The 27,551-nt window shown below is 41.5% G+C and overlaps 1 protein-coding gene across 5 annotated transcripts in view; it reads right to left on the minus strand.

Annotated features, from left to right (window-relative positions):
- Nucleotides 1-1,743: 1,743 nt before the first annotated feature.
- The window catches only part of LOC114295862 (pathogenesis-related homeodomain protein), a 41,614-nt gene continuing 15,806 nt past the window's right edge, over nucleotides 1,744-27,551 (minus strand). For all 5 annotated transcript variants that reach the window (XM_082899907.1, XM_082899904.1, XM_082899903.1 and 2 more), the window contains 7 exons: nucleotides 26,612-26,771; nucleotides 26,348-26,471; nucleotides 26,092-26,204; nucleotides 25,769-26,005; nucleotides 23,673-23,975; nucleotides 9,569-9,833; nucleotides 1,744-1,956 (listed from right to left, as the gene is read on the minus strand). In XM_082899907.1, the coding sequence (XP_082756033.1) occupies nucleotides 9,618-9,833; nucleotides 23,673-23,975; nucleotides 25,769-26,005; nucleotides 26,092-26,204; nucleotides 26,348-26,471; nucleotides 26,612-26,771 (1,153 nt within the window). In that variant the 3' untranslated portion in view covers nucleotides 1,744-1,956; nucleotides 9,569-9,617. The remainder of the gene's footprint in view (nucleotides 1,957-9,568; nucleotides 9,834-23,672; nucleotides 23,976-25,768; nucleotides 26,006-26,091; nucleotides 26,205-26,347; nucleotides 26,472-26,611; nucleotides 26,772-27,551) is intronic.

Here is a 27,551-nt window from a genome sequence, read left to right on the forward strand (position 1 = left end):
TTTCTGCTTTAATGGGTACTTTTTAATATATTAATACGTCTTCAAATGTTTATTTTGTCTCAACATTTTTAAGGGGTATTGATAATGATAAAGGGAGCAATACTCATAGCTAAATAAGTCTCTTCAATAAGATCGGTCTATAAATTTTCTTGAAATTAATGTTTTGTTTATTTATGAGATTAAAAGAAATTGAGTTGATTATGTTGAGTTGAGTTAGAGTTGAATGTAAACCTATTTAAGGAATGATAAAGTGTTTGAGTTCAACTCATTTAGGCTTCGTTTGGGAAGTCAAAAGTCAAGCTTTTTTGACTAAAATAGTTACAAAAAATAAAATAAGCTTTTTAACTTAATAAAACAAAATATCACATCTAATTTGTAATCATTACATTATTTCTTTCACAGAAAAATCAAAAGAGCCAAAAGTCCTTCATAAACGAAGCTTTTGAGCCCCAACCTAAGATAGTCAAAAAAGTTAAAAAGCTAATCCACTTCCCAAACAAATCCGAATGATTGAGCTTAAAGCTCGAACTCAAGTTATTGAATCAAAGGAGGTCGTGAGAAATAGTCGGTAAAACGGTCATTTTTGATCCACAAAATTGGACTAAAAGATAGCGCTCAATCTAAAAATTATTTTTGTACTTATTGAACAAAAATCTTTTTGTTGGGTTTCAATTAAACGGAGGACCAATTGCAAACTTGCAAAATCCCAACTAAGTTTACCCCTCAGCACCAAACACAAAGATAAATTGTTATTATTAGTGGAGGACTCCCGATTATTTTAATTTTAAGTTACCAAAATCCAACTAACTTTGGGGTTTAATACAAAAATCAAAAAAAAAAAAAATTGTGTTTTATTAATGGAAGGTGCAAAGTAAATGATTTTCACTCTACCAAATTTCGACCCAATCCAATTCACTATTATGATATTAAATTTATGAAGTTTTAATTATATTTTTATATACTTCAAATTTTGTATCATTCTAGATTCTACTTGAAAATCAAAATCTCTAAAATTTGAATTGATTATTTTTGGTTGGATTGTTTATTTAATCATACTTTCTATAAAATATTTACCTACAAAAAAGTAGAGGAATTAATTCAATCTCAAGCATGAGCTCTTAATTCAATTTTACTACTAAAAATGCGAGAACAATAACATTAAGTGATATTTTGTGCACCTTGTTCAATTTTTTTTTAAAATATTATAATTCTAGAATTCTGTTTGATATTGTGTTTTTTCTTTTCTTTTATGTAAATGGTTAAAAGATAAAGACTAGATTTTTGTATGTTTTCTGTGCAGATCATGCAGAGACAACCGTACATTGGCTGAGAATTTGTTCTTGATTGTTGTCTAATTGCTAGACTATAAAAGAGCAGAGAATTGTATACTGAATTGTGTACTATGAACAGTACACAGATCTCTTTATATAGTGAGGGCTGAGAAGCAAAAAGAACCAAGGTAAAAAGAATATCAATACAATTGCTTGATAAATGTTTGGCTTTAATTTTGAATTATTCAATCCTTTCCAGCCCACTCAAAATTACTTTCAAAACCTTCGAAGGCCGAGAAAAAGCCAACACAACCTTATTATTTAAACTTGCAAACCTTAAACAATATTTTTTTGATAATATATAAGAACTTCATAAATAAAGGTGGGGAACATAGAGTTTCCACTTACATATAAACCAACATACATAAAGATTGTCATAAGCTAAAACTGAAAAAGAAAGGCAAGCACCAGTTACACAACCTCAACTTTTAAACTTGCAATCCTTGATCAATATTTTTTGAGAATAAATAAAAACTTCAGAAATAAAGGTGGGGAACATAGAGTTTCCACTTTCATATAAACTAACAGACATAGAAACAAACCATCATGAACTGAAATTGAAACAGAAAGGCAGGCACTAACTGCACGACCTCTACCAGCAACCGCAAGCATCAACAACAAAATCCTGCAAAGACAAGCCAAAGCTGAAGGTCAACCCCGTTTGCACAAAAGTAGCACCACACATCAATTTAAAATTCGGTTTGACAATTGCTATTTTAATTTTATTTTTCGTCTTAAGTGAATGTTTATTAAAAATTTTAAAATAAAACTTTTCACTTTTAAGTTTTATTAGACTAATAAATGGACCTGAAAAGTGAAAAAAAAAACTCCACTGAAGATTAAAAAATAAAATTACTTATTGAATCCTTCTAGACTAGACGAACTTGAAATATAAAAAAATTTTGACACAAAAAAAAAAAAAAAAAGATAAAGAAAAAAAATTCACTGAACTCAAAAAAATAAAAAATAAAATGTAGCAGTTGTCAAACAGAAAGTAAATCTCCAGAGGAGTATTGTCAAAAAATGATCCATATTATTAAAGTCATCTTAAACACGAGGAAGACCATATAGCCATGGAACTGATACAAGATAATAAAAGTTATCATAGTGCTAAGATTTGTTTAATATAATGAATTATTTTTGAATATGGTGATGTACAAGTGTTCGAGCACTGCATGTTAATTATGGACAAACCACCAGCTCTTACTACAGAGAATATAGCTATTTGGGGCTATTTGGCAAAGCCCTAAGACAACAACTAAAATGGTATTTACTGTTTGTTGCAAGACAAACTAAAATCTGATAATCCAAACACAAAGAATCCTATCCCCAATTACTTGGGTATCATAACATTGTCAGTTTTCTATTTTCTGGTTACAAAAAACAGCGAACAGGTTTTCAATTCTTTATTTATTTATTTATTTTTTTTGTAAGGAACATCATCATCAAAAAAAAAAAAAAAAAAAAAAAAAGGAAATAATCATCATTTATAAATCAAATATAGATCCATACAATCTTCTTCCACCACCACCCTCCTCATAGGTTCTTACTCTCAACCTTCACATCATATCATGCAAATGGTCATTGTGCCAGACAGAATAGAAAACTGTTAGAATTTACCATAACCCACTCCACCTACCACCTCCACTAACACTCACTCCACCTACCACCTCCACTACCCCTTCACCTACTACCTTCTTCTCTTCTATATATGAATCATTGTAAACAGAATAAATACATCAATCAATAATCTATTTCTCTTTATACATTGATTTTCTACATGGTATCAGAGCAAGGTTAAAGATCTTGGTGTTCTTCGCCTTCCGGCGGGCGGCAACCTTGCCTTGACCGTCCGCCGGATCTCAACCAATTCAAACCTCCCTCTCCCTCTCGGTACCTCACTTTCTCTCTCTTCAGCTTCGGAGTCGGTGACCCAACAAACCCGGAGTGAATCGACCTCAACCTTGAACTAGGGAGAGGGTTAGAACCTTTTCAGAGGATTACAATGATTTGAATGTTGAGCCTTCGTTTGGAGAGACCCACCATTTTTCATGACTTTCTGGGTCGGAGCTGTGCCTCCGATTCGTCTCCTGCTGCGACGGTGAAGCCGGGTGTTGGCGGAGATGGGCTGTATTTGCAGTTCCGTATCATCACACCCACAATCACACCTACAACTTCTCTGCGGCAAAATCCCCTTCTTCGTAAGCCTACGTCGCTGCTTTTCCTGAAGCGCTTTTCTACAAAGTCCCGTCGGCAACTTATACATAGTCAGCACCAGAAAATTCACCAACGCACATGGACAGCAACAGCACAACCCACTGGGCGACATAATCAGTGATGATGCAGAGGAGCAGCAGGCTTACTCTTAGTGCTCCACACCCATTCTTCTTTTCTTTATTTAATCACACCCACATGTTCTCTCTTTCTGCACATGCACATTCTCCCTGAACCACCAAACACAACCCAACAAAGCTTCCAATGCTCTTATAAAATATTATCCCAAACCATCCACCACCCACTTTTGCCCCACCAATGCATGCTTCTCGGACAGGGTGCCAGGCACCAATATATGCCACTCTGCACCATACCATCCATTCACTTTTGTCCAAATTCAGATTTTCCAGAGGTGCTCCAATTTTTTAGATTTTTCCAAATTCAGATTTTATCAATATATGATACCCATTTTTTTTCTTATTATTATTATTATTATTATTATTATTCTTATTACAAAAAAAAAAAAAAAAAAAAAAAAAAAGCCAAACACCATTGCAAACAATTTACAAATTTGCACAACCACCCATATTTTATTCATCTCAGCGAACAACCCCGTTCACCATTTTACATCAAAAAAAAAAAAAAAAAAAAAAAAAAAACACACACAAACAAAACCACCACACCCACAGTGGGATTTTCCCTTCTCTACTCTGCCGCCGGTCTCTTCTTCTTGCCTCCGTCCTGGGCGGCCCTTGACGGTGTTGCCTCCGTGCTTCCTAGACCACCAAGCAAGTTGCCTCCTCCCTGCTCCTCCACTGCAGCATATGGTGGCCCTCCAAATCGGAACATCACGGTGGCCTTCCGCTTCAGCTCCTTGTTTTCTGCCTTTAGCACACTGATCTCTGCTCGCGCATCCTTATACATGCGTTGGAGCAGAGCCAGCTGGACATTTACATGCTGCACCTCATTTGTCCTACTCTGCAGCCGGTTCGACAAGTTTGTGACCGCCGTCATACTTTCCACACATGCCTTCAAAGTATACTGATTGGCCTCCACATCCGACTGCACTGCCATTCTTTGCTCCACAGACCGCATCGGAAAGTTCAACGGAGTAAACTCCGGGGCGCTTGGTTGAGGTTCCAGTGCCACCGCACCAGTTGTCTCTCTTGTTGACTCGTTGAGGTCGGGAAAGAGAGTGAGCAGACTCCGGGAAGATGACGCCATTTTCTGGGCCACAGAGTATTACAGAGTATGTTAGAATTTCCCATCTTTACCTTCACCTACTCCACTAGCACCCACTTCACCTACCACCTCCACTACACTACACCTACTACCACCTTCTCTTCTATATATAGGAGTTGTAATACATAACACAACATCAATCAGAAATCAATCAATAATACTTGAATTTTAACATGGTATCAGAGCAAGGTTAAAGATCTTGGTGCTCTTCGTCTTCCAGCGGGCGGCAACCTTGTCTTGACCGCCCGCCGGAGCTCAACCAATTCAAACCTCTCCAAACACTCACTTCCGATCCCTTCGGTGTCTGCGCAATCAACGCCACAGCAACAACCCGATTTGGTGACCCTTATACCCATCTCTCTCTCTCTCTCTCTCTCACGGCGGCGCGGAAGGATCTCACTTCTCAGGCAGCTGCGGCAGCGCTCACCTTGTTCTCTCGCCGGAGATTGGACGTCTCAGTTGATTTGTTACTATCCAGCTGGAGATCCTTTGTGAAGTGAACTTTTCAACTTAAGTGCTGGCAGAGACATTTGCAGTCCGTACTCCGTCAGGTTGGGAAAAAGATTGGAGCATAATTACATTGCTTCTGCCAACTTCTCTTGTCATCACTCAAGGGGCTCTCTAGTACCTGGCGAGTTGCCTTATTTACAGAGCCTGTGGACTTCACCTTCTCTAAACAACTCAGGGAAGATGCTTGAAGTTGCCTTCTCAATCTCCCTACCAATTGCTTCAGGAATAAACTTCTGGACCAAATCCTTCAGATCACAAGATTGCGCCTGGTTTACCATGATCTCCCTCTTCTTCCTCTTCAAAACCATGTGTCCACTAATTTCCCACACTGCCGGGTTTACTTGGGTGTCCAGAAGCTCAGAACGCACTTCTCCAAGAGCCTGCTTCTCAGCGTTACACTGTGGGAAGAGAAAGATCCGTCTTCCGACCCGTGTGACCCGACGCGTTCCAGATCCGATTGACTCGGAGCTTCATCGTCTCGCCGGCCTCCGAGTATTTTACGCCCTCGCCGATACCTTTTCCGGCGCCAGTGACGGCTCCTCCGCGGTATCCGCTTCCGGTGTAGTATGTGAGGTTTTCGCCCCAAGATCGGCGCTGAGCGTTTTTTTTTATGGCTTCTTCTCTCTCGGATGTGTACGAGACAGCCCCACTCCTCTTGACGCCATGTGAGCTTTGAGTCACTTATTTCTCATCAACAACCACCACAAACAATATAATAAAAAAAAAAAAAAAAAAAAAAAAAAACACAAGAATCGATTTTCTCTCTCTCCCACTTTAAACCTCTCTCTCACTTTCAACCATCTCTTTTCCTTTCTTTTTATTTTAATATTTACTTTAATATTTATCCAGTCAGTGTATGCTTCCACACAGACCCAAACCTCTCTCTACACAGCCAACCGCAGCACCCAACATCATTCATCCCACTTGAGTATATAGACTATATATACCTTTCCAAGTCACCCATGTGGGCTTGTCCCCTCTTCTTATTATTATTATTATTATTATTATTATTATTATTATTATTTTTAAACCAAAAAAAAAAAAAAAAAAAAAAAAAACAGGCAGACGACGAACTTGCACACCACACTCCTTTTATTCATGTCGGGGTTCCCCCGTTCACAATTTTACATCAAAAAAAAAAAAAAAAAAAAAAAAAAAACCACACAAACAAAACAACCACACCCACAGGCGGGATTTTTCTCCTCTACTCTACTGCAGGTCTCTTCTTTTTGCCTCCGTCCTGGGCAGTCCTTGCCGGTGTTGCCTCCGTGTTTCCCACTCCACTGGGCATGATCACTCCACCATACTCCTCCACTCCCGCATCTGGTGGACCTCCAAATCGGAACATCACGGTGGCCTTCCGCTTCAGCTCCTTGTTTTCTGCCCTTAGCACGCTTATCTCTGCTCGCGCATCCTTATACATGCGTTGGAGCAGAGCCAGCTGGGAGTTTAAATGCTGCACCTCATTTGTCCTACTCTGCAGCCGGTTCGACAAGTTTGTGACCGCCGTCATGCTTTCCACACATGCCTTCAAAGTATACTGATTGGCCTCCACATCCGACAGCACTGCCATTCTTTGCTCCACAGACCGCATCGGATAGTTCAACGGAGTATACCCAGCGGTGTTTGGTTGAGGTTCCAGTGCCACCGCACCAGTTCTCTCTCTCGTTGACTCGTTGAGGTCGGGAAAGAGGGTGAGCAGTCCATGGGAAGACGAGGACGAGGCCATTTTTTCTGGGCAACAGAGTGTTACAGCGTATTACAGAGTTTCTCTCTCAGCACAACAGTGTTACAGCCTCTCTCTCTCAGCACAACGAAGAGTTTTACAGAGGATTTCGCAGTTTTTTGCTTCTGCCTCGGCCTCAGGCTCTGTCATGGTTAAATAGCCGAGGCAGCCACGCGCATCGCGCGCCTCTTGCCGCCCGACACACTGGCACGCCTTTTCATGGCACATCTTTTGATAAAGTGGGCACGCCTTTTGATGGCACGCCTTTTGAAAAATTGGGCACACCTTTTGAGGGTGCGACTTTTTAAGGGTCCGACAAGACTCTGTAAACTGTCCCGACATTGATTCCGGTTAGCTCCTTTATGGGTCCGACAAGACTCTGTAAACTGTCCCGACATAGATTCCGGTTAGTTTCTACAAGGGTCCGACAAGACTCTGTAAACTGTCCCGACATTGATTCCGGTTAGCTTCTTTATGGGTCCGACAAGACTCTGTAAACTGTCCCGACATAGATTCCGGTTAGTTTCTACAAGGGTCCGACAAGACTCTGTAAACTGTCCCGACATTGATTCCGGTTAGTTTCTACAAGGGTCCAGCAAGACTCCGTAAACTGTCACCAAATTGTCTTCTACAACGGTCCGACATGACCCCATAAACTGTCTTCTACAACGGTCCGACATGACCCCATAAACTGTCTTCTACAACGGTCCGACATGACCCCATAAACTGTCTTCCACATCGGTCTGACACCACCATACAGTGTCCTCTACAACGTTATGACACCCCATACAGTGTCTTCACCAACGGTCTGACACGACCATACAGTGTCTCCTATCCTTTTTTATTTTTATGTATTTTCTTGTTTTGTTACTCTCTCCAAACTCAAGTTGGTTAGTTTCTCTCCTCCTTGAGTTTGCGGGGGGCTGTTAGAATTTCCCATCTTTACCTTCACCTACTCCACTAGCACCCACTTCACCTACCACCTCCACTACACTACACCTACTACCACCTTCTCTTCTATATATAGGAGTTGTAATACATAACACAACATCAATCAGAAATCAATCAATAATACTTGAATTTTAACAGAGTATCTCTCTCAGAAATCTCTCTCAGAATATCTCTCGCAAGTTTTTGTCTCAGCCTTTTGCCTCGGCCTCAGCCTCCGTTAAATAGCCGAGGCAGCCACGCGCATCGCGCGCCTCTTGCCACTAGCCGACAAAACGGGCACGCAAGCCAAGGCGCCCACGTGCCTCGCCATCATGTCCGGCACGCCTTTTGATGAATTGGGCACGCCTTTTTATGAATTGGGCACACCTTTTGAGGGTGCGACTTTTTAAGGGTCCGACAAGACTCTGTAAACTGTCCCGACATAGATTCCGGTTAGTTTCTACAAGGGTCCGACAAGACTCTGTAAACTGTCCCGACATTGATTCCGGTTAGTTTCTACAAGGGTCCGACAAGACTCTGTAAACTGTCCCGACATTGATTCCGGTTAGTTTCTACAAGGGTCCAGCAAGACTCCGTAAACTGTCACAACAACTGTCACAACATTGTCTGCTACAACGGTCTGACATGACCCCATAAACTGTCTTCTACATCGGTCTGACACCGCCATCCAGTGTCCTCTACACCGTTATGACACCCCCATACAGTGTCCTCTACAACGTTATGACACCCCCATACAGTGTCCTCTACAACGTTATGACACCACCATCCAGTGTCTTCACCAATGGTCTGACACGACCATACAGTGTCACCTATCCTTTTTTATTTTTATGTATTTTCTTGTTTTGTTCCTCTCTTCAAACTCAAGTTGGTTAGTTTCTATCCTCCTTGAGTTTGCGGGGGGCTGTTAGAATTTACCATAACCCACTCCACCTACCACCTCCACTAACACTCACTCCACCTACCACCTCCACTACCCCTTCACCTACTACCTTCTTCTCTTCTATATATGAATCATTGTAAACAGAATAAATACATCAATCAATAATCTATTTCTCTTTATACATTCCACCTCCACTAACACTCACTCCACCTACCACCTCCACTACCCCTTCACCTACTACCTTCTTCTCTTCTATATATGAATCATTGTAAACAGAATAAATACATCAATCAATAATCTATTTCTCTTTATACATTGATTTGCTACAAAAACAATAATAAATAAATAAAAAATGGAAGCCATGGGTATTTTGTTCGAATGAGTCCATTGTGTTTCCAAGACAATTTATGTGTTTCACAACATTTCAGGTCACAATGAAGGTAAATATGCACAATGCATGCATGGCAGAATCAGTTGGACCAGAGGACAAGGTTTTTCACAACATTTCAGGTCATAATGAAAGTAAATATGCACAATGCATGCATGGCGGAATCGTTGGACAAGAGGACAAGGTTATGGAAATGCTTTTAGCGTTTCGGGAAAATTTCTTGATGAGATACATCACGCAGATGTTTGTTTTGGCATATGCCGTGTTGGTTGGGGCCAAGAATCTTTTTGTAGCTGAGGATATGAGCACAAGTTCAAAGCACTCACCTGAAAGATGAAGACTTCTGTTTCAGTTGCTCCTCTCAACGCTTGGAATTTAACCTGATCCTTGATGATCATCTGGCTTACTTTTTCTCTTGCGAACTCCTGAGGTCGTAGATCTCTGCCTGGCAGGCAATGGATGGTGAAATTTCCAACGTGCATTTGCAAACCATTTGCTAACCTGTTTAACTGTAATTTCAAATTCTGTTGCCAATTTTTCTTTCATAGCTCGATCTGGATAATGGTTTTCATTGAAGGATTTTGCTAGTCCCTGCAAAATTACCACCATGAAACTTGTCAATTGAAATGTGAAAAGAAAATGAGGTACAAGAACATAAAGAACACATAAATACTAAACTGTGGCCTTTTCTACTAGATCAAAGCTGAAGTTCTTGTGCACAAGATTATTGTTTGTGTGTTCCAGGGATGTTCACCTCTGCCTATACCATGTTATAAGATTTGCTGGCTTTTGGTAAAGCATTAGTTTTCTCATATATTATACAAAAACGGCTTTGTTAGAATCTTACAGTTTATGATTTAATTCTGTGGAGGCCGAATTGAATCAATGGGGAAGAAAGGCCGAGCCATCCGGTTGAGACATTAGGCCGAAGACAATTTGGTCCTGACCAGGTGCCCATGAAGCCAAGTATACGAATCGGCCATATAAGGAGCCGAACGGGAGCCAAGACTAAACTGGAAGACCCACTAAATAATTATATGCGAGGTCAAGAGTGGGCCCGACCCTTGGGCCCAGGCGTAATATAAAAAGGGAGGAATGTCAGCCAAAAAGAGGGATGTGAAAATAAACAAGATAACTTGAGATAAAAGTAAATTTGAGAAAATACTGACTTGTCCGTCGGAGTGCTAATTCCGACACCCCCGACCGGAGTATTCATCCCTTTTTCAGGTAGCAATCAGAGGATCAAGAGCGTCTAACTGGATCCAAGAGTATTTCCAAACCACTTCACCACAATTGGCGCCGTCTGTGGGAATCCTCAAGTGCGTCCATGGCAAGCGTGACAGATGATCCTTCGATAGTTGTTGATGATGTTACACCAAGAGATGACATTACTCCAAGAAACATGCTTGGACCGAAGGAAGTCCGTATGTACGGCACAGGCGAGGGAAAGGAAGTGATGGTTCGGATGAAGAGGACAAGCACGACCCTTTCGTACGATGCATTGCAAGAGCTGTGCTACCTAAAAAGTTCAAAGCACTGACATTCACCCTGTATGATGGAAAATCAGACCCCACAGATCATATTCGTCACTACAAACAAGCAATGACGTTGCATGCTGATGATGAAGCCCTCATGTGTCGAATGTTTCCAAGTAGCCTGGGACTGTTGGCAGTCAAATGGTACTATAAACTGGAGCCGGCGTCAATAAGAAGCTTTCATCAGCTCCAAAAATCCTTCAGGGCAAGATTCATCACCAACGAAGTTCAGCCAAAGCAAGCCGACTCTCTCTAGGCGATGCAAATTAAACCAGAAGAGACCCTCCGTGAGTATTTGGCGCGTTATTGGGAGTGTTTCAACTTGGTGGATGATGTCTGCAATGATTCCATGGCCATTATCGCCTTTAAGATGGGGTTACATCCCGATAGTCCTCTTTGCAGTTCGTTGACCAGACGGCCTCCGAAAACAGTCTGAGCACTAATGAAGAAAGTTGAGGAGTATTGTAAGGTGGAAGACGATGCCTTGCAGGTCAAGGCCGGATATAAAGTCGTTAAATCGGCTTCATCTAGTCTGGTTCAGCTAATAAGCGTCGTGCCACCAAGGAGCCTTGAACCTAGGACTCGGGCTAAACGAGACAATCGGTGTGACTCTCGCTGATCAAGCTGGTAGTGTTCGAACAAACAGTATCAAGTGGATAACAGGGGCACTAGACGTTCAGACAAGGAGTATACAGAATTGAAAGAGCCGATCAGTAAGATCCTACCCAAAGTCCAGCATCTTCTGTTCTTCAAGTGGCCGCCCAAGATGATGGAGCCCCTTGATACTAGGAGAAGGGATAGGCGGTGCGAATATCACAAGGACCATGGCCACGACATTGACAGCTGTTATGCATAAGGACCACCTGGAGAAATTAGTGCAAGACAGTCGACTAGCGCAACATGTCCGAAAGAACAATCCACCGAACATGGTAGCTCTACGGATGGATTCACCTCCACTTGGTGTAATTCACATGATACACAACCTACCTTCGTCAGCCCAAATACATACAATTTAGTTGCAACCTAGCCTATTGAAGCCAATCACACCAGCCAAACGGCCCCATGAAACTGACAAGATTAGTTTCGACAACACTGACCTAGACGGAGAAACTCTCCCCCATGCCGATCCCCTCGTTGTCGAGTTATGCGTGAACCGATTCACAATCGAGCGTGTTCTCATCAATGAGGGCAGCACCTAAGAAATAATGTATTATAAGACGTTCATCAAACTCAGCTTCGGTGATTCGGATCTGTTACCGGCCGATTCTCCATTGTTCGGCTTCAACGCCAACCCCGAGTATCCCTTGGGCAGGATTACACTACCAGTACAGGCGGGTACCAAATCAGTTGTCGTAGAATTTCTGGTTGTCAAACTCTCCTCGCCATACAATCTTATTATGGGAAGGACCTGGTTGCATGCTATGCAAGCTGTGCCAAGCACCTACCAACTGAATATGGCATTAGGCAAATTCGGGGCTCTCAGAAATCGACACAAGCATGCTATCTTATTGCTGCTGCAAAAGGGCCAAAGGAACTGGAAGTGAACTCGATTGAAGCACCGGATCGAGAGAGTCTTGAGGACATTGGGAAAATCCCTAGCGAGAAGGCAACCGAAGACCTTGATTGGATCGAAATCAGTGGGAGCCCTGACAAATTCTTCATGATCGGGACTTTCTTGAACGAAGTTGACAGACGTGAGTTGGTTTCCTTCTTATTCGGCAATCTCGACGTGTTTGCATGTACACCATACGAAATGCCAGGGGTGGGTCCAGACTGGCCCAGCATCATTTAAACGTCGATCTAAAATTCAAACCAATCATTCAGAAAAGTCGGCGGTCAACCGCGGAGCATACATCGGCCGTTGTTGATGAAGTTGACAAGTTGCTTGATGCCGGGGCAATTCATGAAATAACTTATCCCACGTGGTTGTCCAATATTGTGGTTGTAAAGAAAAAGGATAGATCTTGGCGCGTCTGTGTGGATTTCATGGATTTGAACAGGGCTTGTCCTAAGGATTGTTTTCCTCTTCCCAGAATCGACCAACTTGTTGACGCAACGGCATATCATCAACGCATGAGCTTTTTGGATGCCTACAGGGGTTATCACCAAATTGCTATGCATCCAGAGGATCAGGAAAAGACCGCATTCTTCACCCCAAGGGGAACCTATTGTTACAAGGTCATACCCTTTGGGCTGAAGAATACGGGGCAACCTACCAGAGGCTAGTTACCACCATGTTTAAGGAACAACTCAGCCGCACCATGGAAGTATACATCGATGAAATGGTGGTGAAATCCAAGGAAAAGCACGCCTATCTAGCCGATTTAACAGAGACCTTCGGCGTTTTCTGAAAGTACAAGATGAAACTGAACGCCTCAAAATGTGCATTCGGCATCAGATCCGGCAAGTTTCTCGGCTATATTGTTAACCATTACAGAATAAAGGCCAACTCGAGGCAGATCCCAGTAATTCTAGAACTTGGCTCCCCTCAGTCGGTCAAAGAAATTCAGAAGTTGATGGGAATGGTTGCTGCCCTCAATAGGTTTATCAGTCGTTCCTCAAATCGTTGCCGACCATTTTCTCACACACTTCGGCAGGGTAAAGCATTCCAATGGACCCCCGAGTGCGCGGCCGCGCTAGACGGCTTGCAAACTTATCTTCGTTCAGCGCCACTCTTGGCAACCCCATCGCCAGGCGACCCGCTCATCTTGTATCTAGCGATATCCGACCAGGCAGTCAGCACCGTGTTACTAAAGGAAGAACTCGAAGAGCAGCGACCAATTTATTATGTAAGCAAGGCAATGGCCGACGCCGAAACACGATACTTACCACTAGAAAAGCTCATCCTTGCTCTCGCAATGGCTGCAAGAAAGTTGATGCATTATTTTCAGGCTCATACCATAGGGGTATTAACGGACTATCCTCTCCGATCAGCGCTCCGTAGCGCAGAAGCATCGGGGCGAGTCTCTAAGTGGGCTTTGGAACTCGGCCAGTATGATATCCAGTTTTTGCCCAAAACAACCACTAAGGGGCAAGTGCTCGCCGACTTTGTAGCCGAGTTCATGGGATGCCATGCCGACTTCAAGTTCGATCAAGCCCGCCTTTAACTTAAACCCGACTGGCGAATATATGTTGGAGACATTTGGCAAATGTATTGTGACGGATCATCCAACTAGCGTGGCAGCGAGGTAGGCATAGTAATCATGAGCCCCGAAGGGACAATAATCGAGCAGGCAGTCAAACTGGGCTTCGATGCATCAAATAACGAGGCCGAATACAGAGCATTGCTAACTGTCCTTCGTAACACACTTCATCTTGGTGCACGGCGGTTACATGTTTTCTGTGACTCGAAGTTAGTCATCAATTAGTTGAAGGGGGAATATGCGCTAAAAATGACCGTATGGCAACCTACATGAAAACGGCAAATTCCTTACTCACAGAATTCGACCACCATGCATTGAATCAGATAACCCGGGATCAGAACACGCATGCGGATGCCCTTGCTTGCCTAGCTTTCGCCCTAAGAAGCATAGATACAGATACGAGATACGGATACGACACGATACGGATACGGCGATACAACAAAACCTAAAAAAATAGAATACGGAAACGACTAGGATACGTTTGTGAAAAATATATTTTTTAAAATTATTAATAGTGAGTTACACATAAGCTAAAGAATGTTAAGAAATCACAATGTAATTTTATAATGCACAATACTATCCTTTAAGAATTTTGTATTAATTTAAGCCAGTAGCTTGTTTACTTTTTAAATTTTTAATAGGTCTTGCAAATATTTCATTTCAATATCAAGTTTAATATATTTATATTACAATAATAGAACAGTTCACAACTTGTCCCTATGCTTTTTCCTTTGACACTAGTGAAAAATATTATATTCAAGTTTACTTGCTTATTTATTTATTAATATTTAATTTTACCATTGTTATATTCTTTTGATAATTCTTAATTTCTATGTAGTTATAGGGGACATGCAAAAAATAATTATGATACATCAATTTGATAAATTCGATTATTTAACTTACTATGCTCTTCTTATTGAAAAACTTAACAAAGTATTAGAAAAATATTCTTGTATTTATGCTTGCAATTATATTATATTATATTATATTATATTATATTACTATGCAATAAATGTTACAATTTTAATTTCATAAAACAAGCAAACATGACTTGGAGTATCCGATACTTCAAAATTAAGTATCCGATACTCCAAAATTAATGAAAAATTAATTAAGAAGTATCCGATACTTTTAATAAGTATCCGATACGTATCCATGAGTATCCAAGGAGTATCGGTATCCGATACGGATACGATATGGATACGTCACCCTATTTAAAGTATCCGTGCTTCATAGCTTTCGCCATTAACTCAGAAATCAAACGAACAATCGAAGTAGGGTTCATCCCAGAACCGAGCATCACCTCTTCTGAACCAGTTCAAATTAACATTATTGAACCAAGATCGAGTTGGATGGATCCTATCGCTGCATTTCTTTCCTCAGAAGAGCTCCCAACACATTAGAAAGAAGCCCACAAATTACGGAATAAAGCCCTGCAATATTATATAGATCCGCAAGGGAAACTTTACAAAAAATCTCTCTGGGCCGTATATGGAATGCGTTCATCCAGACAAAGTTGAGAAATTCTTGCCCGAAATACATGAACGTAGTTGCAGTGCCCCCTCTAAAGGACGCTCATTGGCCCACCGACCCGTAACGCAGGGGTATTATTGGCCGACCATGCGTACTAATGCCGAGAACTACGTAAAGAAATACGAACAATGCCAAAAGTTTTTCCCATTAACTCATTTGCTTGCCGAAGAATTAAATTCCATTACTAGTCCATGGCCGTTCGCTCAATGGGGACTTGACATCATCAGACCATTACCGCGGGCTCCGGGAAACAAACGATTCCCGATCGTCGGAACAGACTATTTTACAAAATAGGTCGAAACAGAGGCATTAACACATATTCGAGATGTCGATATTAAACATTTTGTATGGAAAAACATTATAACTCGATTCGGTATACCGAGAGCACTTGTATCCGACAACGGCACCCAATTCGATTGTGGCATCTATCGGGAGTTATGCAATATATAAGGTATCCGGCCCTCCTTTTCTTCGTCGGCGTACCCGCAAAGCAACGATCAGACTGAGACTTCCAACAAAATGATCCTGGAAGGCATCAAGAAACAATTGGAGAAGGCCAAGGGCAAGTGGGTTGAAGAGTTGGAGGATAGTGCTCCTCTTAATTCGAATGGTGGAGTTGGCTGGTTCCGAAGCACAATCTGAGGGCTCATCGCACCACTTCGAGGCGGTCTACTGGAGAAACGCCGTTCACTTTATGCTTTGGGACACAGGCTATTATCCCTCTTGAAATCGGCTTGCCCACACTGAAATTCAAGGTTTTTGACATGGGGCATAATGACATGATGTTGGCCTTAGATCTGACTTTGATTGAAGAGCGTTGAGATCGTGCTCTTGCGTGCATGGCCCGATATCAGCAGCAGCTCGCCAAGTTGTATAACCAACGCGTGCAGTTGCGTCGTTATACACTTGGAGAACTGGTCCTCAAGAAAGTGTTTCATGTTACTAAGAATCCAGCAAACGGTAAATTAGACCCCAACTGGGACGGTCCTTACCAAATTGATTCGATTGCCGGAACGGGGGCGTATCGGCTTTCAGGCATGGCTGGTAAAAGTTTACCATGCTCCTGGAATTCAACCCACTTACGTAAATTTTATCATTAAGCCAACTTGTACGACATGCCAGTTCGTTTTTGATTTTTGCTGCTATACTAACATGTACACATCTATGTATTCCGCAATGCAATATGCCTTTTTTAACGCCGTCTCGTCAAAAATGGTTAAATGACAAATAAGACTCCAGATTCGGAGCGCCCTACGTGCATCTTCGCATTTGGACCGAATAAGCCTCCGAATTCGGAGCGCCCTTCGTACATATCACGATTGGCCACAAATAAGACTCTGGATTCGGAGCGCCCTTCATGCATGTTCGAGTTTGGGCCGAATAAACCTCCGAATTCGGAGTGCCCTTCGTGCATATCGTAATTGGCCACAAATAAGACTTCAAATTCGGAGCGCTTTCGTGCATGTTCGCATTTGGGCCGAATAAGCCTCCGAATTCGGAGTGCCCTTGGCGGCTATCGCGATTAGCCACAAAAAAGACTTCGAATTCGGAGCGCCCTTCGTGCATGTTCGCATTTGGGCCGAATAAGCCTCTGAATTCGGAGCGCCCTTCATGGATATTGCGATTGGCCACAAATAAGATTTCGGATTTGGAGGGCCTTTTGTGCAAGTCCGTGTTTGGGCCGAATAAATCTCTGAATTCAGAGCGACCTTCGTGGATACCACGATTGGCCATAAATAAAATGCTGGATTCGGAGCACTAGCTGAAAGGGTTTTTCAAATAAGTACATTACCTAAACAGAGCAATCAATTTACGAGAGCTAATAAACACACGGTTCAAAAGATACAAGCTAAGGGCAATAGAATAGCATTGGAACACAGTGCAAGAACAATAAATATTTATTTCAACCAATATGACTTCATCCTGCCAGTACATGAGTCCTACTAGAATATAAAGTACAATACATGGCTTCTCGTCATTTAGGCCTTCTCCGGTTCGGCACTTTCCTCTTCGTCGTCCGTCTTTTCAGCATCAAAAGCCTCGAAAGGAAACTTATGCTCTTTGTATAACGAAGACGCCGAGTCAACGCCTACGGCTCGTAAAGTCCTAACCCATTCGTGCTTGAAGCCGCAGTTCTCGCATTGACAAACATCTTCTGCCAATTTTTCCTTAGTCTTTTCAATGCTGATTTTTCGGCCGTCAAAAAAGCCTTCTCTATAGGTCCGAGTTCTTATAGCCTCTTTGGTGAACATGTTTGTCGTTTTCCTATCGGCCATAGCATAATCCAACAGGCACTGGTTCACTCTGTTCGTGACAACCGGGTTTGTGGCACAAGCCGACTGTGTCTCAGCCGCCTTGGCCTTTTTTAGCTCACTCTTTGCTTTCTCCGCACGGCGTTCCAAATCCCGAATGCGCCCGTCCTTCTGCTCGATCTCTCTTTTCGCCGCGCGCAGGCGGATGCCAACTTCATACGCGCTATAAAGTCCTCGGATCGCCCCATGTATACCTTCCCTGAAAACTTCATAATCACCCCGACCGACAAGCGACTGCTGCACCTCTGGCTGGAATATTTGCTGTGTGAATTCCACTGCCACGTTAGGATCATGGACTATTGAGTCCGTTTCGATCATTGGTTTGTTTCCAATGAAGACTGAGAAGCTCAGCGGGCGCGGCGGTTTGCTCGACTCACTTCGTGCATGTGCGCAGTGCGGTTCGGATGGTTTGAGAGTAAAATTACAAACCGAATGGCGGGTTAGCGGATTGACAAAATGCGGTTTGGGCGGTTTTTGGCGGATTGAAAAATATTCTAACTAATTATCATATATTTGCATAATATATGACTCTACTTTGGATAATATTTTTTAGATATATAACACAAAGTAATTTTACATAATATGTTTCATATATATAACTACTAATTTGTAATAAATTTCATATCTTAAATATTTCGTACACTAATTTTTACACTGATATTTCATTGGAGGTTAAAAAATATATATGGATTAACTTAGCGGAGCGGAGCGGTTTGGTTTGGTTGGTGGATTATAAATTTTAAAGTTTAAACCACGGTTAGCGGTTAGAGCGGTGCGGATTGATGCAGATTGGTGCGGTTTTAGCGGATTGGGCGGTATATTGCACAGCCCTACGTGCAAGGGCATGCCCACTCACGGTCTTTGAGCCCCCTCGTTGTTGCACCCCATTTCTGGGGGACTTCGCTACTTCACCTCTTCTGAGGGACCTACTGCAACGTCTGGGCGACCGACGTCTCTCTCCTCTCTGCTATTACGTTTCTTATTCTCTGAGCTTAGCCACCAGTAGCGAGATGCATTTCAGCGTCCAGCTTCGCTAAGCTCCTCCCTTCTCCTTTACTGTTGAAAAAATAACCTCTGAGACACTTGTGACCTCGCTCACGACCACCGTCCATACTCAAGTTTCTACTCGTTCTCAAATTATCGACTACCCCTTTCGTCGTTTATGCCAGATCTATTCCACGACACCTGGAACCTCTTAAATACTAGGTACCTCGTTCATTAATTATGGATACACCATTTCCGATACGCCCCACAGCTAACCCCGCGTCGGTAGTCGGCTCTGGAACGACATGTCCAAATGGGGCAAGGGCAGATATATGAATCTATTCGGCAACTTATGTTATAGTCGAATCATGATACACTGCCCCACTGCCAGACGTGCTTAGCATTGGGCCATATGTTTTATTTGGCTCTGGGGCAAGGGCAGATATATGAATCTATTCGACAACTTATGTTATAGCCAAATCACGATACACTGCCCCACTTGGCCAGACGTGCTTAGCATTAGGCCATATGTTTTATTCGGCCCTGGAACGACATGTCCAAATGGGGCAAGGGTAGATTTAGTGCCGTATTACGCTACATTGTCCTACTTATCCACTAATTAGCAAATATAGAATGCAGCCAAAAAGGCGATTTTCATTAATAAATTGAATAGAAACAACCGTCACTTTATACATGAAAACTGCCCTACGAATGACCTCTAAACAAAATGAGGAAAAACCTACAAAAACTACATACAGAGAATACCTAACATGAAGCAAAATTACACTAACACTATTTATTCTTCAGGGTCAGACTCCAACGGCTCAACCTCTAGTTGCTTATATGGAGTCGGCTGCTCCAATGTGACATTAGTGGCCGCTAAGGCTCTAAAACAGCCGTGTTTGAAGTCTCGGTTCTCAAACTTCAATACCTCTTACACGTACTTCTCTATGGCCGCGTTCTCTCTGGCATCGAATGCCTTGGAAATCTCTGAGTCAGCGAGTTCTTTCGCCTTCTTTGATTTTTCCAAATCGGTCTCAAGCTTCGTGATTGCCTCTTTGGCCAACTTGAACGCATCATCACTCATATTCGCCCTTTCCTCGGCGGCCACCCAGAGTAGACCACCTGTCTGGCCTTTTCTTCTTCATCATTGGCCCTCGCTCGCTTCTCTTCTGCCTTTTTGGCCTCAGACTCGGCTCTAAGAGACGCCATCGCCAACTCGGCTAACGCCGCTTTAGCTTTCCCCTTTTCGGTTTCAATCTCGGCTCGACGGCGTCATAATGACGGCGGCCGATTTCTGCGATTCTACCCGTCGCTTGAAAGAAAACATGGGCAAGTTAGTCGGCATATAAAAGAAACTGCAAGTGGGAGTTTGCTAATTACATACCAATATCGCCTACTGCGCAGCTAATGCTATTGAAACCACGTCCAGTTCCGCACGGAATGTAGCCTTGTCCATCGACAAGGAAATCGCCGAAGCCATGCTTAGGGCCACGACGAGATCTTTCATAGCTGACGCATCGGTAGAAATCAGCGCACTCTTCATTCTAGGTTGGATGATAAACGGCGCCGCCAAGTCTTGGGACTCTTCTATTCGAGGCCGTTTATCGGTTAACTCTTCGAAAGACTTGGCCTCCATCTTAGTGGGGCGTTTCTCACCCCTTTGTTCGGCGCCTAAATCTCCCGATTGTTGTTCAACGACCGAGTCGGCCACAACAATTTCTCGCTCCACTTCCTCAACAGGAACAGACGGTGGAGGTACTGGTCTAGCAGTTTCAGCTCTTCTTCGGGCTGCCATCTTTTCGGCATTTTGCCTTCTAGCCATCTGTACGAGCGATTCTCCAGCCATGTTCTCAGGATCTGTGCCGGGTAAGTCTCCCAGATTGTGAAAATGTCGTCTTCTAAAGAGGATGTTTCAATTCGACCTGAAGTGGATGGGAGGATAAAGCCAACTTCTTCAAAGGCCAAATTAAGAGCTGCGTCAACTTCCTTCCCTAAGCGACCCTTAGACCCATCTGAGTTCGACTAGCTCAACTGCTTAGTGACCTGATTGCCGACTTCACCGCTTGGGACTGAATCTGAACCCTCAACGCCGATGTCCCTAAGACTCTTGAAGTTTGGGAAGATGAGTGTCGTAAGATGCTGTTCACCCCTTGGAATTGGGATATGATCAGCAGCTGAAAAAGTCGAATATGTTGGGTTGTATCGCAGTAGCACGTGGACGCCGCCTTTGCTTTTGAAGGTTTGGACAACCGAAGAATTTAAGTGCGGTTTTGACTTGCTCAAGCACAGTGTCGTCGGCCGTAGTGAGTGCTTTCTTCAGATTGTTACTTGCACAAACGAAACGATAAGTACATGGAATCGAAGCCGAATAAACATACAAAAATACGCAAACGAAAGAGAAATGGGTCTGTACGGCCACATGGTTCACCTTTTTGTTTAGACACAGGGTCTAGGCGATCTTTGCTTTCGCCGAATTCCCAGTTGCCTTGGACAACGACCATGACGTCGTCAACACGCTTACTAAAGCTGGCAAGCATAGTCACTAAATGGTGATCTGTGTCCTTGGCCTTAAGAAAGTAGCGTCCCTGCCGACCAGAAGATTTCTCCAAGGCATAACAATGTCGAATAGCAGGGATTCCTAGGTTAATGCTAAGTCAGCGATTTAATTCTATTACGCCCATTATAATTCGGTAAAAATTTACATTTGGCTGTGAAGGGAGTAGACCCCAATAGCGAAGAACGGCCCTAAAAAATGGATGAAGGGGAAAACGGACCCTATACCTCAGCGATTGACAGGAGGGGAAAGATGATCGTACTCGCATCAGTCCTCTCCATGTCAACTACGTTGTTCACCACGGGTGACAGATGGACGTCATTTGGAATTGAGAAATGGTGACAAAAAGCGAAAACATGGTCTGCAGAAAGGAGAGCTTTCAAATGTTTCGCCATTCAAATCGGAATAGAAAATATGCTAACTAAAAACGAACAAGAAAATGGGAGCTGGAATGAGGAAGAAATACAAAGAGGAGAAGAGCTTATAGATCAAAGAGAAGACAGTGGGAAACAGGCAGAAATCGCAGAGGTCGTAGAAAAGGAATGATACTGTGAGACAACCAGAAAGCCTTGCACATTTAAAAATATTCGAAGGGACAACGCGGTTCCATATCGCATTAAATGAGCAATGTGCACGAAGGGGAAGGAAATTATAATGATTTCTAAATCATGTTCATTCTGACGCTTCAATATTGGAGGAAGTGTGAGCGTTGTATTTTTGACTTTTGATATGCAAAACCAAACATGCTGACTAATTGGTATTAGTCGGATGTTCAGGAGGCAATTGTGGAGGCCGAATTGAATCAATGAGAACGAAAGGCCAAGCCATCCGGTTGAGACATCACCAGGTGCCCATGAAGCCGAGTATATGAATTGGTCGCCAATACTCAACTGAAAGGCCGACTGAATAATTATATGCAAGAATGGGCCCGACCCTTAGGCCCAGATGTAATATAAAAAATGAGGAATGTCAGCCAAAGAGATGGATGTGAAAATAAACAAGATAATTTAAGATAGAAGTACATTTAAGAGAATACTGACTTACCCGTCGGAGTGCTAATTCCGGCACCTCCGACCGGAGTATTCATCCTTTTTTTAGGTAGCAATCAGAGGATCAAGAGCGTCTAACTGGATCCAAAAGTATTTTCAAACCACTTCACCACAAATTCCTACGATTTGATACGAGTTTCAAGCAAAAAGATTTGATTCATGCAATTGAATCTTGAATTGAGTGAATCTTATGATTCAATTACGATTTACTCCGACTCATTAAGATTCAATTCTGCTTGCATAATGCATAAAACGGCATTGTTTTCACCTAATAAGTATGGACACTTCTAAGAAGGTGACGACGAACACCGACACTGTTGGAATGTGTCCTACATCCTGGAATTGCCTCATCTATGCTAATTATAAGGTTTCAGTTTCCCCCTCCTTAACACCTAGGTTTTAAGGAGAAGTGTGGGTTGAGCTTTTCAATTGACACTTGGTCTCTTCCCAACACGTGTCTGACACTTGTCAAAACGTGTCCTATGTTTAATTTTTTTTTTAAAGACCCAAACCAGGACACTCTTAAAACACTTGGAGGACAAATGTGTCTATCGATTAAACACACATGTCTATCGATTAGACATGCATGAAACTAATTATAATTTTGAACAAAACAACTTAAGACATAATAATAATAAAAGAAAAACAAAATAAATTTATAAAAATTAGTATTATATTGCGTTTTTTATTATTTTTGAATGATATATTCATATATATATATATTTTTTTTTGATAAACAAAATATTTTTTTTTATTATCTTTGAATGATATGATAAACAAAATAATTTTTTTTTATTATCTTTGAATGATATATTCATATAGATATATATTTTTTTAAACGAAATAAATTTATATAAATTAGTATCATATTGCGTTTTTTATAAATATATAAAATTATATATTTTCCCTCACGTGTCATGTCTTTCATTTTTTGAAAATTGGTGTTTTGTGAGTCTGTGTCCATACTTCTTAGGTTTTCACAAAATAAACAAAGAGATTAACTAATTATATTGATACACGTGATTTTATATATATACATATACACAATTTAGTTATATTGATATTTATTTCATTTTGAACACTGTATATATACAAAATCGTTTATTATGCTACATAAAGTGACTCTTATAATTCACAATTCACTATTTTAGCAAAACAATTCACGATTTGACAACAATGCAAACACTATTTGTGGAAATTGAAATAGCAGTTGTAAAATAACCCAGTTTGAAGTTGAGTGGATGGAAAAATGTTGATTCCATATACAGACTACCATCTAAATTCAGTAGTAAAAATTAATTCATAGGCACGTGATACCTGAGTTACAGCATCTCCAAATCTTTTAGTGCTAGTACCATTAGAACCACATTCATAAAATTTCGCCGGTGAATTATTTGTGCCCTCAACATCTAGCTCCTCATGTGCTCTTTTCTTAGGGGTATGTTCACTCTCTCCCTGGCTGTGCTGCATATCCTTAGCATTTGTCCCCTCTACAATTGGAGTCCTTCCACTGGGTGATGCCGAAGCAACTTTGTCGGTATTGTTCTTCCTTCGCTTCTTTGGTATGCCATCAGCATCCAGCCCATCACTTGAATCACATGAAACATTTCCGTATGCCTCCTTTACATATCAAGGCAGTATAAACAAAGATAAGAACATATGAGATAAGAGAGGAAAGAAAATATAATAGAGTAGAGATGCAAGCGTACAAGAAAACAGCCAAAAAAAAAAAATGAGGATACTACAAGGGAACATGGAGAGAGGGTAAATGCCCAGTTTTACAGCTATCATATGATAGCATAACAACGATCAACAAAGAATAGCACAGAAAGATAATATAATAGAGTAGAGACGCAAGTGTACTAGAAGACAGAAAAAAAAAATTTAGGATACCATAAGGGAACATGGAGAGAGGATCAATACCCGGTTATACAGCTGTCATATGATAGCATAAGCATAAACAAACACCCATCAACAAAGAATAGGACAATGTAGAGAGACTAGGAACTGAGACGATTATGTATAGACATTCAAAAAAATTCATCAAATATTTACAGTAGTAATGAGTAATGACCCAAAGCATCTTAAGCAGTCCTAATGCAAGTGCCATGAGGCCTATGCGCTAAGGAAGAACACTGAAAAGCAGATATTAAATAACAGAGAGACATATTAGTCCCTGCAGGCTGCTTAGAATTCCAAAACCGTAATGTTAATCATTAGGCACTAAGAACAAACTATATGAAGCCAACATAAAGACTACTACGAAAACATGAGCTTCACAGTTACCCTCCTTCCCTTTCCCTTCCCCACACGACTGTGGAACCCTCAATTGTTGAAAGAAGTACAGAACTGCAATGCTGCCAGTTGTTGATTTATTTAATAAGGATAGGTTGGTTGGAGTATACATCATTCAGCAATAAGAAAAAGACCATGTGAAGCCATTACACAAACTATCATGTCTCAATGGCCCTAGATTTCAGCTTGAATTGATGAAAGGCCATTATAATAACTAGTGTTCGTCTCACTAATGCAATGTGCACAAACCTAACCCTTTTTGAACAAAGTGGCTGTGCTTGGTCTTTAAACCAATGCTCTCATGCTTGACAGCCCCAGTTTTTACCATGGCAAGCAATGATGGAAATACAAGTATGTGCATTAACAGCCAGGTGAAAAACCAAATGCAGAAACACAAACCAATTAAATAAGAATAAATCAATAAATCTAGACTAATTCAATATACTTAGCATTGTGCGTGATTCCCATCAATTCAAAGCGCAGCAGGTAAAAATGATGGGAGGGGAGATCATGATTTGTGACTAATGTTACGAAGGGAACTCACATCATATAACTTTTCGTAATCCACCCTTTCTACATGTCCTTTTCCAGATACAGGTGCATGTTGAAGAAAAGACTATATTGTTAAAGATATCAGAAGAAATGGAGATCTCATGATTTGTGCTTATCATGATTTTTTCTATCTTTGATTTATCTCAATCCCTTCACTGAAGGGATTCGATTGTATGGCGTACCATGTAATTAAGATGATCAAGTGAGTGAATGAAAGATGTATCCCATAGGACTTTGTGTGTGTGGATGCAGGCCAATATTGGCCGAACCACATCAACTCTTTGAGCTCTTTCTTTCTTTTATCTTTTCTGACACTTTTATCTCTCCATATTCAACCTTATTGCCTTATTACAAAATTCAACTGTGTGCAGAATCCCCTTGGTTAGGACAAGACTATTGGAGATAACAGCTCTGCATTTAAAGCTTGTTTTTTCCTCTGCAGAACTTTAGATCTTTCTCCATCAGAGCCTGCAAAGGGCTCGGTATGGTCTGATAATGCAGAAATGAGTTCATCTAAAATCCTCAGAGTCAGATGTAAAATAAAAATGTGAAGTTTCATGCTTAACCTGCTCATCGAGATCTGGAGCAGTAGGATCATAATCATCATCCTCTGAATCATCAGAAGAATCCTCAAAGTCTTTGGAAGCAGAATAGAAATCAGAATCGTCAGAACTTGATTCATCTCCCTCAACTTTCTCATCCACCTCTGAAGGATCTGGGTCATAATCATTTTCCTCAGAATCATCTGATGAAAATCCAAGTCCAAAATCCTTATTTATACTTGCTTCCAAAGGGAACACCGTCTGCGCATGGAGAAGAGCATAATAAGCAACATTTAAGTAGATCAATTAATCTTGGACAATAGTACAGACCAGAGTTTTTAATTGACCTCCCAGGTGTCCAGAATAGAAAAATTAGTTCCTTGAGAATCATTAAGCAATTTGATGCAGTTGACCTTACAATCACATCCAGGGCAAAGCCAACCCTCATCAGCAGGAGGAACTATAATGTGGAGGGGATATAATTAGGACAGAAAAAAAAGAAAAAAGAAAAAAAAAAAGAAGACGGACAGAAACCTGAACAGAAAATAAGGAAGTCAAGAAAAAATCAAGGTTAGTCCTATCAAGTGAGTAGTTTGGACATACCGTCTTCTTTTAACAATGGTGGTTCCAGACAAAACTGGAGAGGACCATGTTCACAATCACCGTCACAGAGTATGATATCATTATCAGCTGGCGAATCTTTACACCCACATTTTGCACAGAATATCTGGCACAAGAAGATAAAGGAATAAGTATTTGCCACTCCAAAGTACTAAAAACACCATCAGAAACAAAAATAACATCAAATTAGCAGTAAGAGTGCCATGCAAACATAAAAATGGCTTGTTATGAGAAGGCATCTCCTACGTCGTCGCTGTCAATCTGTCCTTCAGAATCAAACAAGGATGCTGGAAACTTTCCTCTAGCAGTTAACAAATCAAGATGTTGAAATAGATGTCTTATTTTTAATTTGCAGTGGAGAATTTCAAATTGGGCATCCTGAAGCTCCACAGGCTTTGTTTCTAGGCTGCAAAATTACCAAAATAGAATGCGACAAAAATTAGGAAGGAACTTGTGAATAGATTGAAGCACTAATAAGCCACAAGCTATGACATGAATAAAAATGGGTTAATATAAAAAGGTTCTTTTCAATTTATGATACACCAATCATATTGGACTTGACCATCTTGATTGTTAAGATTAGGAGGTCCATGGAAGACCACAAGACATTACTGAGTAAAACTAGAGCTAAGTAGCACAAATACTTCCGTAAACTAGGAAGCACAGAGTCCATTTTCCGTGTCAGTGTCCGACACATGTTGGGCACCAACACAGTGTGTTCACGTGTCGTACATGACACGTGATGTGTCAATCTGTTTAATTATAGTAAATTTCACGTGATGTGTCAAGTTTTGCATAATTACAATGATTTCCTTTTTAGTAGGGCTAAAGCGACTGGAGCTAATGCAAATGGTGTGTTAAAATATATCATCACCTACCACCTCCACTCAACTCACCTACCACACACACTCACCTACTCCCCAATCCTCTCCTATATAATGAGTACCTCACCATCTGTAATTTACACAACAATCAATACATCAATCAATAATATACATCAATATATTTTACATGGTATCAGAGCAAGGTTAAGAAGTTAGTAATTCTACTTCACCGGCGGGCGGTAGCCTCGCCTTGACCGCCCGCCGGACCTCTACACATGCCCAAACCATCCCTATCCACACATCTCTCTGTTTACCCCTGTTCTCTCTCTTTCTCGCTGCAAACCATACTTCTTACCGCTGCT

The sequence above is a fragment of the Camellia sinensis genome, chromosome 12 (assembly GCF_055761805.1).
Source record: "Camellia sinensis isolate YWXY chromosome 12, ASM5576180v1, whole genome shotgun sequence".
NCBI lineage: Eukaryota > Viridiplantae > Streptophyta > Magnoliopsida > Ericales > Theaceae > Camellia > Camellia sinensis.